The sequence below is a fragment of the Ceratotherium simum genome, chromosome 32, assembly GCF_057802395.1.
Source record: "Ceratotherium simum simum isolate JZ-2026a chromosome 32, ASM5780239v1, whole genome shotgun sequence".
NCBI lineage: Eukaryota > Metazoa > Chordata > Mammalia > Perissodactyla > Rhinocerotidae > Ceratotherium > Ceratotherium simum.
This window is the reverse complement of record NC_141931.1, coordinates 22,545,474-22,560,698: the sequence shown is the minus strand read 5'-3', so window position 1 is coordinate 22,560,698 and position 15,225 is coordinate 22,545,474. Positions and strand designations below refer to the sequence as shown.

The 15,225-nt window shown below is 40.5% G+C and overlaps 1 protein-coding gene across 6 annotated transcripts in view; it reads left to right on the top strand.

Annotated features, from left to right (window-relative positions):
• The window catches only part of CELF2 (CUGBP Elav-like family member 2), a 307,113-nt gene extending 298,283 nt beyond the window's left edge, over positions 1–8,830 (top strand). For 5 of the 6 annotated variants that reach the window (XM_087420838.1, XM_087420836.1, XM_087420837.1 and 2 more), the window contains exons 12-14: positions 1,025–1,168; positions 4,429–4,600; positions 5,990–8,830. In XM_087420838.1, the coding sequence (XP_087276964.1) occupies positions 1,025–1,168; positions 4,429–4,556 (272 nt within the window). In that variant the 3' untranslated portion in view covers positions 4,557–4,600; positions 5,990–8,830. The remainder of the gene's footprint in view (positions 1–1,024; positions 1,169–4,428; positions 4,601–5,989) is intronic. The other variant, XM_087420841.1, reaches the window with a different exon arrangement.
• The last annotated feature ends 6,395 nt before the right edge of the window (positions 8,831–15,225 follow it).

Genomic DNA, 15,225 nt, shown 5'->3' with positions numbered 1-15,225 from the left:
AGACAGCAGGCCACAACATCCTAGAGGCATCCTCGCCCTGGAGCCTCTCCAGAATCATCTGGGGAAGGATCTGCAACTACCCCTAGGGCCCTTCGACCTGGAGAGCATTCTCGCGTATTATATATGAGATGGTTACCTTCCATCAGTTCATTTGGATTCCCTCCTTTTTCCTTTTTGCTTCTTTTAACCTTCAGATAGTTCTTGTACAGGTGGGTAGAGAGATGGGAGAATGAAATGGGAAAGAACTTAAGAGAGCTTACCTCTCCAACCAGTATAGCTAAGGAGATCTTCCCTGTTTTGCCCTTGTTTCTTGTATTTTCTGGAAGGTGATGGGTAAGAGTGAAGAGCTTGGCTTAGCCTAGTCTTTGACTAGCTTCTACATCTCACACTCATTTCCAAGGCCAGTTCCCAGTGGTATAATTCCTATCACAGTTGGGAAAGTCTAGCTACCTATTTTTCTCTGCCTTGATTCATTGCCAGTCATTTCTAATAAAGATGATTATTAGACTGTGTGTTAAGAGATTTGGCAAATCAAAACTGGATGGATAATTAGGTAAATGATTGCGAAATCCAAGCTGTATTACTGCTCTATCCATTATTCTAAATTGTTGCACTTTGCTTAGAAGGCACAGCATACTCTCTCCTCCCAGAGACAGTATATGCATACTACAAAACATGGCCACCCAGGAAAAACCCACACTACCCCATGGCCATCTTCACCCCCATGAAGAGGAGTTTGAAAATATGTGCCAATGTGCAGTAAGCAAATGTGACCTACAGAAGATTATCAGTGAAAAAGAAGCCATTCTTAACCAGTCTGTCTTTAGAAATCAGGAAAATCTGAAGGATGATTGCTTTCCTAAAAGACATACCAGCACTTGATATATATCCATCTATTTCGTCCTCTTTTAGTATAAGAGAAGGCCAAATGCTTAGCCTGTCTGTTGTTAAAGCATTCCTAAGAAGAGGCTTTGGGAACTAAGAAGCGAAGAATACCTTACTCTGATTTTTTTTTCCTCTTTAGGTCCGGAGGGTGCAAACCTCTTTATTTACCACCTTCCACAGGAGTTTGGAGACCAGGACATTCTGCAGATGTTCATGCCTTTTGGAAATGTTATCTCTGCTAAAGTCTTCATTGACAAACAGACCAATCTGAGCAAGTGCTTTGGTATGCAAAAGAAACCAAGCTAGGCTATTACAGTACACTCCCAAGTGAAGAGTCATGGGAAGGAAAATGTCAATGGCAAATATTTCAGAAGTCAGGATAGGGCTTTCCCTGTGTGGTGGTGTTTCCTAGATCCATGTAAGCAGATTGGGCAAAGTCGTTTAATCAAAAAGGAGGAAAGGGCTATATAAAAAGGAAGGATCTGGGAAATCAAACTAAATGCCCATGCGTTAGGTAATGTGTGTACTGCATTATCAAAGTGTCTTCCTACATATATCTAATAATCTCTCATTGGAGAACAACAGCAGTTTCTTTAAGCCCCATAGATTGAAGATGGGAATATACAGTTAACAGACTGTAGACACTTTGCCACTCATTCTTTATCCTTCCAGGTTCAGTGTGACTCAGACGCTGTGGCTGTGGGTAACACATTGTATTGTGGGTTTGTTCAGCATCCTGATATACATACTCACAAGTGCACATAGCGTCACCGTAGGGATGTGGTCAGGCTGCCACCACACTGCAGCTCGATGGGCACGGGGACGGGTGGTTGATGTATCTCATGGGCACAGAAAGCACTGCATTATGCTGGGATTCAGGAGCCAGAATTTGGGGTTATAGGATACTGCTTGAGTGGATGTAAAGCTCAGGGGTGTGCAGGTATTCTCAGAACACTGGAAAACCCAGCTCCTTAGCACCCCAGAGCCGTCAGGCCTGCCTTCCCCAGGCGGCCCAGACTCTGCCTCCTGGGGTGTTTTTTACTCCCTGAGTAAGGCAAGCTCACTGCATGCACTAATGTTTTACAGCAGGAGGATAGCATCACTACATCTATTTCTTGTTTTATTTTTCAAACCCTTTTGGTCCCCAAAGTAGTTTCAAAGCTGGAATGTTCAGAGTGTATATTACTCACTTGGCAAGCTCTGGCCCAGTCTGAGATAGAACATTTGCTTTAATCACTCCTCCAATTTAATAATTCGTGTTGGTAGTAGGTAGTAGCAGTAGCATAAAACAAAATAAAGTAGCATAGATACAGGCCGGAGGAAATACAACTACAATGGTATGGCATAAAGAAAAACATCAAAGGTAGGAGTGGTTGTCAAACAGCCCACAACTCCAAACTAGTATTTGGCTGACTGGTAGTGGGCAACCAGTCTAAAGAGAATGTTTTGGCTTCTAAGACTCCATTCTCATAACATCTTTCTAATTTCTGTGCTATCACCCAGGAAGCTCGGAAGCCTCTATGGTTAGGGGAATTAGTATGTCAACCATTTAAAGTCACTGTTTTTACCCAAGTGGAAAGGCTGTCAGCCTGAACCCATTACACCATTGCTGCCGCCATGGCAAGTCTATAAACCGCCTTGTAACGGCTCACGAGAGAGTGCGATGGAAAGTATGTTGTTCCATAGGGTGTGTGCGTGTTGTAGTGTGAGCTTACCTTTGGGAGCTTCCCTGCACAAGGTTTTGAGCCAGGCTTTTATATTCCTCATCGCCAAACAATGTCCTGGGCTTATTTGGAGATGGGAAAGGGATTGTGCTTCGTGGTTTGAGTTTGAGAAAATATTTACTGCCTTGAACAGGGATCCTTTCAGCCCACCGACTACTTAACCAATGTGTTCATAATCATGCAAGCTATAGCTATGAATACGAGCAGACAACTGTATTCAGCATTATGGACTGGGTCTTCAATTTCTCTTAAAAGCTGTAGCATCCCATACCCGGTTTCTCAGTGAGCCAGCCTGATTTCTTGTGGTCCCAGGTTTCCTGGACTGCTAGTCATAAGGTGGTACCCCATTCTAGCCTCCTGGCCAGGTTTCATTATCCATTTCACCCTTGACCCATTTCCATTCTCTAATCATCTTATTACTTCTGGGGAAAGACCCAGAGGGAAAGGAGAAAATCAGAGCAAAAATCTATGATTCAAGATCACATTTATTGGGAATTAAATTTAATAAAAATTGAAACCACCATTTTGAAATACAGCCTACCTATGAGAGGCTTTTCTGCCTTATACTATGTGCTCATTTTTACCGGCTGAAAGTATATTTATGTCCTTTTTTTCCTCCTCTAGTTTGTAAAGGAATTTTCTCTTTAGCTTTCAACTTTAACAGTAGATAGATGGAGAAACTCAGTATAGAACCTCTGATGTTCAGAACTGAAATTCAATCACTGTAATAGTTTCCTTTTGATCTAAAAGTAAGTAGGGACTGTACAAACTCAGCACTTTTCCATCAGCATTACCTAAAGAAAGCTCTGCGTGGACCACCCTATAGCCCCACTCCCCCCCCAGCCCTGTGTTAAAACAAACTATCCGATCAAAATTCTGTTTCTGGGTCTTCGTTGAGCATCATTGGTTCTTTTTCAAAAGCATGCCCTCTCTACCATTTTGGTGGCAAGTGTTGGTACAGAGAAGACACTGTAAACGCAGGATGGTTGTTAAGCCCTGGGCTGTTTAGACTGTTTATTCCCCAGGACTCTTGGGGATACAAAGTAGCAATTTCCATTCTGTTAAATTGAGTGGAGCTTTGAAAATGGAAGTTGAGATAAGGAGATAGGCCCAGTATTTCCCCTGGGACTGTAAGTTCCTCTCAGTAATAACTCCAAAATGTTAAAAATCAAGTATAAATTACTCTAGAGTTAATTTACTAACTTACCCCATCCTACAGCCAAATAGGTGTGGGCTCTGTGAATATGGATGGAGAACTCGAAAGAAAGACAGCGTCTTTGGCAGCACACCCTGTCGTCCAGCCCTTCCCTTAATTATCCTGCCTTTAACCCTCGCCTGGTGGGGACATGTGAGCCTCTGGGGCCCTTCCAGCCCTAGAATATTTATACCACTGCTTATATGAGCAGCCCTTACTTCTGTACTTACTTCTTACTTCGTAATCCTTCCTTTCAGAAGGATTCTAAGGGACTTGAAACACCAACAGATTTGACTGAAATCAGTAAACAGAGAGACTAAATTCACTCAACAACGGAGTCTGAGATTTTAGCTTTCTGGCGAGGGGGTTTGTTCTCCTGATAGCAAATTACCAGTCCAACCAGCTTTTTCACTGCTTCTCAGTGGACATTTCCAACGTTGCCCCTAAAACGTGCCCTGTACGTCTGCGGCAGGCACACAGTGTGAGCAGAGGTGAACTGAGGCCATGGGGTCCTTCCCATTCACAGTTACACTCTCCAGCTATTCCATGAAGTCCCTGGTCCCCTTCTCTACTCGGCTGCCTCTGCGTCTTGATTCCCGCCCTCTTTCCCCTCGTGTCTTCCAGGTTTTGTTAGCTACGACAATCCAGTGTCTGCGCAAGCTGCTATCCAGGCTATGAATGGCTTTCAGATTGGCATGAAACGCTTGAAGGTCCAGCTGAAGCGCTCCAAAAACGACAGCAAACCTTACTGATCCTAACCCCAGAGGCTCCCTGCTCTTATGTTAGCTTTCTTAGGGTAAGTCCCACGAGCCAGCCTGTTCTCAACAGGAAAGGCAGAGGAGGACCACATTGCCAACTTTTACCAAGAGAGACGATTATTTTTACAATAAGGCCTCCATTTCCCACTCCCACCCCCCCACCCCCCATCCCCAGTTCGCCATAATTAAAACTTGGGCTACCTTGTTTCTATCGAGTCAACTTCTCCTCCAGTTGTGCCACTGTATTCTCCTTTGTTTTGCAATTTGAATCTCTTTTTTACTTTTTTTGTTTTGTTTTCGTTTTTTGCTTTAAAAAAACACACACACACACACACACACATAAAAATAGATGACATCTTGAGAATTTAAAAGGCAAACAAAGGCTAATGTGCAATTCTAACTCTGAGACCCCTGGTACCCTGAGAGCACTGCCTGGAGAATTCACCCCTCCTGTCTGCGCCCACCCCCTAGGAGGGCGCCCGCTGTTGAGAGGTTAAGGCGGTGGCCCAGCTCCAGAGAAAAGCCAGGAGAAGCACTTAAAACAATACAAAACGTCTTTCCACTACATTTGGTTTGTCTTAATAAGTAGGATTTTATTTTAGGGTTCAAAGAAACATGACTATGCGTCAGATTATTACACTGGTTGTCTATTTTGTTATTGTTTTATTTTAGTTTTTAGAAAGGATTAATGTAAAAAAAGATTTAGAGATCTGTTTCTTAAAGCTACAGGGTTTAAAAATAAAATAAAAATGAGTGCAAATACTTGATGTTTCTTGAAAGATAAATTTAATAATAAATAAATAATACATAAATAATACATAAATAAAAAAGAAAGCCACAGGCCTGTAAATTTTATTTGTAAAAAAAGCATTTCTATTTTTGTACAAAATTTTTACTGCCTCAGAAATAATGGAAGTTATTTATTGCCTATTGTTAACTTATTGGGTACCTAAAGAGCAGCTCTCTGTGCTAGCTAGATCCTTTTGAAGTAGTCTCTAGAGGAATTGTTCTAGGAATGGGCTTTTTTTCACCGTTGAACCCTAGGCCTGAAGTTCATGCTTTATCCTCTTGTTGTTTGTATCTGTCTGATTATTTTGTTCGTAACTTCCATTATCTAGTTTACAATTCAGTCGTCTGACTTTCCCCGTATGTTACATTCGTTGAAACTGGATCCTCTCCCCTGTCCCTTGCCAGCCCCTCACCCCAAAACACCCGAATCCATCCCCTCTCCCTCTCTGGATGGATTCTCTTGGGGTTCCATTGTGCTGTGGATAAAGACTGTAAGAAATGCAAATTATGTGGATGGCTCGTAGACTCCCTGATGACCTAAGATTTGCATTAGTTTTTCTCCCGCACCCTTAAGAGTGATTTTGTTGCTGCTGCGTAGATTCTGTGTAACTTTTTACTCTCCCTTGTTTTCTCCGTAGACATCTTCATGCCCGTTAGGTCACCGTTTGCCTAGCATGTCCCTGTGGCGTCTCAAAAAAAGTTTCATCGTCCCGTCATTGTTTCTGATGTCTTTCTGACCTCACATCATATTTGGTTCTCCTACTGACCTTTGATCTAGTTTGACCTTTGAAATTTGCATGTGACCTCATCTAGCTATGAATTCTGGGAAGTCAATGTGAAAAACATTGCTGCATTCATGCAAGACTGAAATTTATTATTAGACAAATTAATTATAGAAAACAAAAAACCTGTGGCAAAAATGTTTCTTTCTTATTTTTTTTTTTGTTTCTTTTCATAAAACAGACTTGAAAGTATTATACGGGGATTGGCATTCTTCCCGGTCACTGGTAACAATAGCAATATGTATCCAGGGACACAGAATGTTGGTTTCTAACAGACTACTTCCAAAAACAGTTTGAGAAAAAAACTGTCTGATTTTAAGTCTCTAGAGGTCTGTAATAGTTTTTACATTTTTCAGGCAGTGTAAAGTTTTTTGATAAGGCCATTTTAGGTGGCTCACTTTCTCATTAAGATATATATATAGAACCACTTTTTGTAGATTAGTATAAGAAAAATATTTACCCTGTTTTGGGGCAAATGCTACCTATTTGTGTCACCTTTTGCTGAACTGACTCACAGTTAGACAATCCATGGTTTAATGCACATGAAATTACCTATATTTTATACTGTTTCAATGTACAGGAGAAAGGTTACTGTAAACTGTGTTACGTTGGTGCTTCTGTGAATTAAGTTGTGGCTTCATCATGAGTCTTATGGTCTTAATGTTCTTTGTTGATAAGACAAGTTTAGAATTGGTTTACTTAAAACAAAAAAGAATTTCAAAAAAAAGTTGTTTGCTTAAAAAAATTTCATGTGAGGGGAAAAAAAAAAAACCTATTCCAGAATAAGTTTTGTGTTGGCTTGTAAAGCATTGATGTCATTTTTTTTTATTGTGGACTATTATAGATGTGTTTGTGTTCAGCAAAATGTGATTTTTTTTTTTTCTTTTAAAGAAAAAAAGTGAAAATATATAGTGCCAAATTCCAAAGGTACTTCCTTCCTAGAGCTTCAGTGTGTTTCTTGTGAGAAGTAATTTGATAACATGGGTATTTTATTATGTGTTTTGTATAAATCCCTAATATTTAAAAAACAAAAAACAAAAAAAAGAGGTTAAAAAGTTTGTTAACTTGCTATCCTGTGGTCTTGTTGCCTGAAATTGTTATTGTTATTTCTCTATAATGTTTTTTGTAAGACATTGTATAAGTGCCCATGTCTCACTTTTTTAACCACTCTGCACATCAATGCTGTGACAGCAACCTCATAATGTATTTTCTTCATAATATATGGAAACCTCTAAGGTGAGAAAGTTTTGAACTTTTAACTCTTTCTACCCAGAGCTATCTGGAATGTTGATAACTTTTTATACTGTCATCATTTTAGTTTCTTTTGGGGTGTTTCTCATTTGGATTTTTTTTTTGCATATATCTTCTCTGAGTTTTTGTCTTTACTACTTTCTTATCCTTTGGTTTGAGATCCAGAAGAAAAAAACTCCACAAAGCAAATCTGAAGGAAAAAAATAGACTTTAACCCTCTCCAATTTCTTTTCCCTACATCATTTTTTTTTTTTTTTGGATTATTTCTGGTCATTGTTTTAAAAAGAATTCTTAATGTGCTGCTGGAATTCCTTCTTCAGTTTTAATTAAAACAGTTTATTGGATAAACTTTCTGAGGGGGGTGGTAGATAGATTGAGCACCTAAATAAACCTTACAGTCTATGCTTTTGAGATCAGGTTTAGTGTGGTAATTTCTAGTTTAGAATATTTTCAAATACCTTCCAGTTAAATGACAGTCTTTTGAGGGATTTTTGCTTTTGTTTCTTAAACACTCCTAAATAATCAGCCATTGTGCTGGGGAGTCTCGGACCCCAGTGGACACCTCTGAATAAGCAAGGTGTCTGGAGTGAGAAGCCCTTTTTATTTTTTTTTTTAACAAAATGCATTTAAGGGGAACTGACCATGTATGTAAAACTCAGTTCTTTATCACAGTTACTAACCAAATACCTAGGACAGTTCCTGCTGCCACTTTTTAAAGTGCCATATTATTTTGACTTTGACTTCATGTGACCAGATCCCGTGCTGTCTTGACAAACCCCAGTGTCATCCCTAGAGCCCCCAACACAAACTCCTGCCTTTCTGGAAGCTTCTTTGTCTCTCACCGAGTTCAGAACTGCTGGCTCCCTTGCCTTCCTCCGTTTCCCACTCACCACCCTGTCTGGTTTGATGTGTGTGGATGTGATAGCCCTGGGATGGAAAGGACTAGCCTCTAATGATGCAAAAAACAACACAACAAGTTTCCTTCTTATAGCACATGCACTTACAATGAAATGATTTGTATTATCCTCACACGTGTTTACTACTGCTGGGGCCTTCCTTCATCCTTTGAGGGCTATTTTGTACTTCCTGCAGCAATCAGCTAAAATCACAAAGTTATTACACGTCTCTCATATTTATTATATGGTGGTGTGTAGATACCTACATAGGAACACAAGAGAACACCATTTGAATTTCTGAAGACCGTTCATTCAGAATCTCTTCATTTATCAATTACACATATATCTCAAAACCCAATTTTTTTCCCATTTCTTCCCTGAAGTAAACTGCCCTTCTCCTGCACTTGTTTCCTTTCACCCATCTGCATCTCCCCCGGAGGAACCTGAGAGCAGCTGACAGGGGACTCAGGGTGGGCACTTTGAGTTGTCTCTTATTTTGCAGACAACGAAGACAGTACATTTAGGGGGAAAGTCCATTCTTTTTTTTTTTTTTTTTGCATGTTTCATTGTTAAAAAGATAACCCTCCTCAGAGACAAGTTGTCCTTTTATTCACTTTATCTTTTAATATCAAAAGAAAAAAGCTGCAAGGGTGCAAAGGGCCCGTGCCAGAAGAAAAAACACACAGGGAAACTGTTTTTTTAAAAAATCAAGCGTAGAGAATAGTCATTTTTAAACTAAATTAGAGAATTGCAATACAATGGCAGTCCTCAAAGGCGTAACAAGTTCATCTTTCTGTCACCATAGGGGTTATAGTTCTTTGGCTTGTGCTACTATGGAATCATTTTACTGTTTCTGTTTTTATTAAGTGCTAATTAACAAGAAAAAATAAAATTTTAAAAAAACCTGTAGTTTCATTACCTTTTTGAATAATGTCATACAAAAAATGTATTTGTGTTTTTTTGTGCTGTGAGAATTGTTGTTTGTAGATTAATGATATCATTTTGTTTAGAATTACAAAATAGTTTTTAAATATTGTCTGAGAAAAGCCAAAGTTAATGCAACCTAGTGGAAACTGTAAGACCATTTGAGTATTGTTTCTGTTTTATTGATGCATTTGGATTTTGTTGTTTGATGGAATTTGAGCCAAAAAAAAAAAAAATGCAGGCTTTCCTATTTCTACAATTGATTGTACTTATGCATTTTGTACCAGTGGAACTTTTTATACTGGAGATTAAAAAAATGGAAATTTTTGTGGCTTACTCTAGTGGGCCGCCTGACAATGACTGATTTCAAGTTTGATTTCTGGTTGATAGAAAGAAAGTTGCTTTTCTTTTGAGAATTAAAAACTTTGGCTTGATTTCTTTTTTCCCTTTGCTTATATCTAGCATTAGAATTTTGTCTTAAAATACAGCGGTAAGTTTCACTTTTTATTCTGTATTGTGCAGTTACACAATAAGGTAATTAGATTTAGAAGTACTCAGTCACTTTAAGTGGATAAATGTATTAGTTAAAACTTTAGGGGTTTGCTTTTTTGCTGTTTAGAACAAAGTTTTTTCTGATTCTTCTGTCCTCATTGTGAACATAACCGTGTAGTTGAAACAGTCAAACTTATTTTTGTAACGTATGTTACTGTGTGATGCGGTTTTTTGCTTCTGTCTCCAATATTAAACCATTTTCCTAATACTTGTTTCTCTCTCTGCGTGTTGTATTGTTGGTAGTCATTCTATGTTGGTGATACATCTACACGCCTCACTGTTGCACGTATCTGTTTTTTTTCTCTATGTTGTGTAAAAGATACAGTCGATTCCACCTAAGTGAATATCTGATTTGGGGAAAAGGGCAGCTGCACACCAGCCACCTCTGATTTATGCACAACAGCCCATTTTAACTACTGCTTCCAAGATTTGTACTTTTTTCTATGGTTCATCTAAGTAACTGCCTACAGAGTTGGGTTTGCCAAGACCTTCCATGGTCTTCTGACCACGCTGGTAAATTGCACCTTCTCTTCTCTCCCCCTCTCGCGTGGGTATACGCGTGCATTTGGTAACGTCCGTTGCAAACTGCTGCTCTGCTGCATAACCTTAATACACTTAAAAAGAGAAGCAGCAGCACGGGGTTTCTTCTATCTACCCTCCAGTCCAAAGGCGTGCCATTCCAGTCAAACTCTTCTCAGAAACTAATCAAATTTTTACAAGAGGTGAGCTCTCGAGAGAAGAAAAAATAATAAAAACTTACCTGGTGAATAGAAGGTGTGAAAAGGGTTAAACTTAAGTCTATGTGTTGCCATCGATCAATAGATACGTATAAAATAGTAACTTAAATTATTTTTAAGAGCTAATTGAATCCAGGAGCAGCTTTAATTATTAAAACTAATGGACGAGAAAGGAAATATTTCCAAGTGCTCAGCTGGAAGCTCTACTCAGTTGGGTGGGGTGGGCGGGGGAGGAAGTAGACTTTCTCATGCTCAAGTCTTCATCACAGATTGTCCGTTTCCAAATGAAAGCTAAGGAAGCCACATGCACCCACACACTCCCTCCTGAAAGAACATATCTTTTCTAAAAAGCCTTGTCCCCCACGATCCCTCCAACCCCAGTTATCAAAAAGAGAATTCAAGAAAAAATGATTCCTTAGACGCCTTCTAAAATGGAAGCCACAGGCCGTCCTCCCCCTTCTGCCCATCTCTTGTGCTCAGGAATCTGACTGCTCTCCAAGTGCTCTTAAAAGATTCCATTGATGTCTGCTCCCTATGTCTTATCTCTCCTTCCGACTTTTCAGACGCACGAGCTCTGTCTGACTCAGGCCACCCAGCACCTGGCAGCCTTCTGGCTGCCGATGAGATTTTCCCTACAGGTGCTCAGGCCCTCCACCCTCTGGTTTCTGCAGCCCCTCTGGCCCTAGATTGTCTTTTCTGGTCGGCTCAGCAACAGAGGGGCCTGATGAGGTGGAGGAAAGGAGGCTGTTTTCCCCTGTGGGCCGAACACCTCAATGAGTGACTTCCACCAGCTCCAAACCTGCACCGATGGGAGCTGACTTCCTGCCAACACTTCTGCTTTAAAGCTCATCATAGCCTTCATGCGTTTGCCTCTGAAAACCCACTGCTTACATTAGTGGGGAAAGATGGCTAAGGGTGTGATTTCTTTTTTTCTTTCTTTTTTAATCTTTTGGTGGGGGGTGTGAGGGAGGGGAGAAGGGGGGAAGGAGGGTGACCAGTTCTTTCCAAGATGCAAGTGTTTATTTTTTAAATATATAAGTAACATAAGTATATACATCCAGCATTTGGCACAAGGCAAAATACTCATGCTAAGTAAAAGAAGGGAAGACAAAGCCAGTTTTTTTGTTGTTGTTTGGGAAAACAACAACAAAACAATAATTCTCCAAAGAAGGGGACAAAAATGCTCGTTCCCTCAAGCACTTATGACTGTAAAGTTGGTCCTTGCTTAAATTCATACTTATCCTTTTGATTCTGTAAAACACCACTGCAGTGTCAGCAAGGTGTATCTGTTTGCCATGCATGGACCACCCTGGGAAGTTACAGAACTGTCAACGTTTACCTTGCTGATGGAAGCCACATGTCTGCCCAGCCCACAGCAGTTACGTGCAGTCCATGGGCCGGGACTCTTAGCTGGCAGGCTAGGAAACGCAGTGAACATAAATGTACTGTGAATCGTTCCTGATAAGTGAATAAAAATATTGCAACCAAACAATCAGCTTATTCACTTATCAGGAATCGACTGTTCTGCTAATGCACTGTTTCTGTTTTTCATCTCTGTTGTAGTTCACTATTTTCGCTGTGTTCTGTTTTCTCCTCTCATGCTTGGGCAAAATCACTGGGACTATTATCTTCATGTGACCATGAAACGTTTATATCGAGTGAAAATGATATCTTAACAAAATCTATGCACTTGCTATCAGGAACACAATACTGGATGTGTCTTATATATATTGAACTATATAGTACTCGATTTCTTAAATAAAGCTTAAGAAAGGACTCCGTTGTGTGTAAAGTTAATGTGATTATTTTTCAAAGCAGTGTTTCTAAGGGGTATTTTTGTTCTTTTAAGTCTTGAGTGATACAGGATATTTTTCATTAAAATGATATCACTGGCTTTATGACTTAATATTCAATAAATTGACTTTGGAAACAAAATGGAGTGGGGGGAAGTTCTTCTGAGTGCATTTTAGCAAGAGACATCTGGAAAACCATCCCCTTACTGATGACCATGGCAAATCTCTACCCAGGGCACTGTGGGTGGCAGAAGAGAGCAATCCCTTCACTGCCAAAAGACACCTGGAAAGCATCCAGAATTTGCCCTGAGAAAACCCAACTGCCTCTCTGAATGTGATCTCTTTAGGCTCAGAAGAAAGGGGACAAAAAAGAAAGATAGATCCAAGAATAAGGCTGGTTTGCATCAATGCTTTTCCAAATGATGTGACACTAAAACTGTACCCTGCTGGAGAGCAATGGTGGTTCTATTCAGGGCTGCAAAATAAGAGAAAGCGAGAGAAGGTGTTTGATCATTCAGGATGAGAAGGGTAAAATTTCAAAGCAATATGAGAGAGAGACATCCTATAACAGTTGCAAAGCTTAAATGGCAGGCCTGCTGCTTGGCCCTTTGAAGGAACATTTTTGAAATTTTTCCTACAGGTCATAAGTCTGAATAGAATGGCATTTTCAGTTGAATTTTTTTTGCTTTGGGGTTTTATGTTTGTTAGATTTATTTTTCTTGCTTAATGTTTAATTCTAAGAAAAACTCCTAAACTGCTACTTGCAAAATGGCACAGGCATCGTAATCCTCTATAAAACAAATCTTAGTCATCCCTGATAATGAGGGACAGAGAGAGCACAGTTAATGAAAATCCACAGATAATCAAAATTCTTCTTCTAGTCTCTGCCTCCTGCCAGCTCAAATCTCCTACTCATACATTTGTCACCGAAACAAAAAACTTCTAATGTAAGTGAGGGATCAGAGAACTAGCTAAGGGTAGCAAAATCAAAGGGTCTAGACAGACTGCGCTTGCTGGGGCCGTGCAGTTTGGGGTTGGGGGAGAGAATCTGTTTAAAAAAAATAGTTTTGAACATTTTGAAAACCATTGGTCCACATGAACTGGGCTAGGTGTTGAAGAGTTGCCTGCACATGGAGGTGCCCTAGGAAGTACTTTTTCAGAGTCTTGCCTTGAGCATCAGTCACATAGCTAGAAAGCATCCTCTTTTTTAAGGAGAACACGTGCAAGGCAATAATGGGTGGGAGAGTTCTGAGCCTCGGTCAGGGAAGAAAGAATGAAAACCAACACATTCCCCTCTCAGTCTGCAGCCCCGATTCCGTAGGCCCCCACTACTGAACTTAACAGCCAGGAGCTGCATGCTGGGAGACCCAGCTCAGAGTAACCGCTTGAGGGTCTGTCAGGTGGGGGCTGCTTTATGGGAAACACTACATGTCTTTTAACCTTTTGACCTCTACTGGGTAACAAAGCAGCCTGGCACCAAGTTCTAACTGCCTACATCTGGAGGATGTTTTTAAAAATAAAAAATACATATACATATCAATACATAAATATAAAAGCCATCTTCTTTGTTCTGCAACTGGTCAATTATAGTTAAAGCCCCAAACAAGAATCCCCAATTTTGAGACACTGCATGATCCTTCTATCAAGAAGCTGTTGTTAAAAGTATAGAAAGTGCTCAGGAGCATTCTCTGGGGAGCCACACTGCCACAGTTTGAATGCCAGCTCTACCACTAATTACCCGTGTCACCTCTCTGTGCCTTAATCTCCTCATTGGCAAAATGGGGCTAAAAATAATACCTATTGCATGGAGTTCTTATGAGGATTAACTAAGCCAGTATATACAAAACACTTAGATCAGGGTCCATCACAAGGTCACCCAGTTAGTAGCAGTGGTAGTATCTACTGACATTGTTGGCCAAGCTCCCCTCTGCTGGCCTGGTCTATTACTTTTTCCCACCAAGTGTCCTCTTAGTCATCCCCAGAGAGCCCCACAGCTCTCCCTGGGTTCCTTGGACAAGCTCCTCCAGCAGAGATCTCTACACTAACAAGTTGCAGAACAGGCTTTTCCCCTCATGAGAAACTGTACACTAGAGGCATGCCCACCTTATAAAGGCTAGCACAACCACACGGGCCTGCCCTAAGTCATGAGAACCAACAACTCACGCCAGTCTCAGAGAGGGAAACTGGTTCCTCACTCTAATCCACTCCCTTCCTACCTCAAAGTATTATATTTAGGTATTTCTTCCCCAAAAGAAAAGCCTAGCTCTCCCATTTGGGTCTTAGGTGGAAATGACAAAAGCACCTGGAGATTTGCCTGTAACAAGCCTGTGGGTTCTATGCCCTTCCAAAGCAAAGCTGTGTCCTCAAAAGTAACCAGAATCGATACATCTCTGACCACCGAGGGCAGCGGTCAGGGCGCAGAAGCCTGGATATAACCATGCAGAGAGCTCTCTAGACCACCAATCATCTTTGCCCCATCCCCAATTTAACCAAAGGTGCTCTGCTTTTGCTTATTTATCAGAGGTCCATGTGGAATTTTATTTAAAAAGATAATTTTGCTACTAAAAGCACAAAAATTTAAAACCACTGCTTTAGAAGAGAGTAACTCGGAGAGACACCATTACCTAAGTCTTGTGACAAATATTTGTCTTTGGAGTCATTCTCTTCTTCCCTCTTCTTTCCTTATCTTTCTACCCCTTCTATATTCCCATAGTTCTCTGTCCATGATGCATCATAACATTCACTATTTATTGTGCACTGTTTACATGTTGCTTATGTCTGTCTCCCAAGCTAGAGTGTGAGCTCTTTGAAGGAAGTGACTGTGTCTCATTCATCACTGTATCCCAGTGCTTCACACAGTGCCTGCCATATAGTCAGTGTTCAAAAATGATGGATGGATGGGTGGATGGATGGGTGGGTGGGTGGATGGATGGATGGAT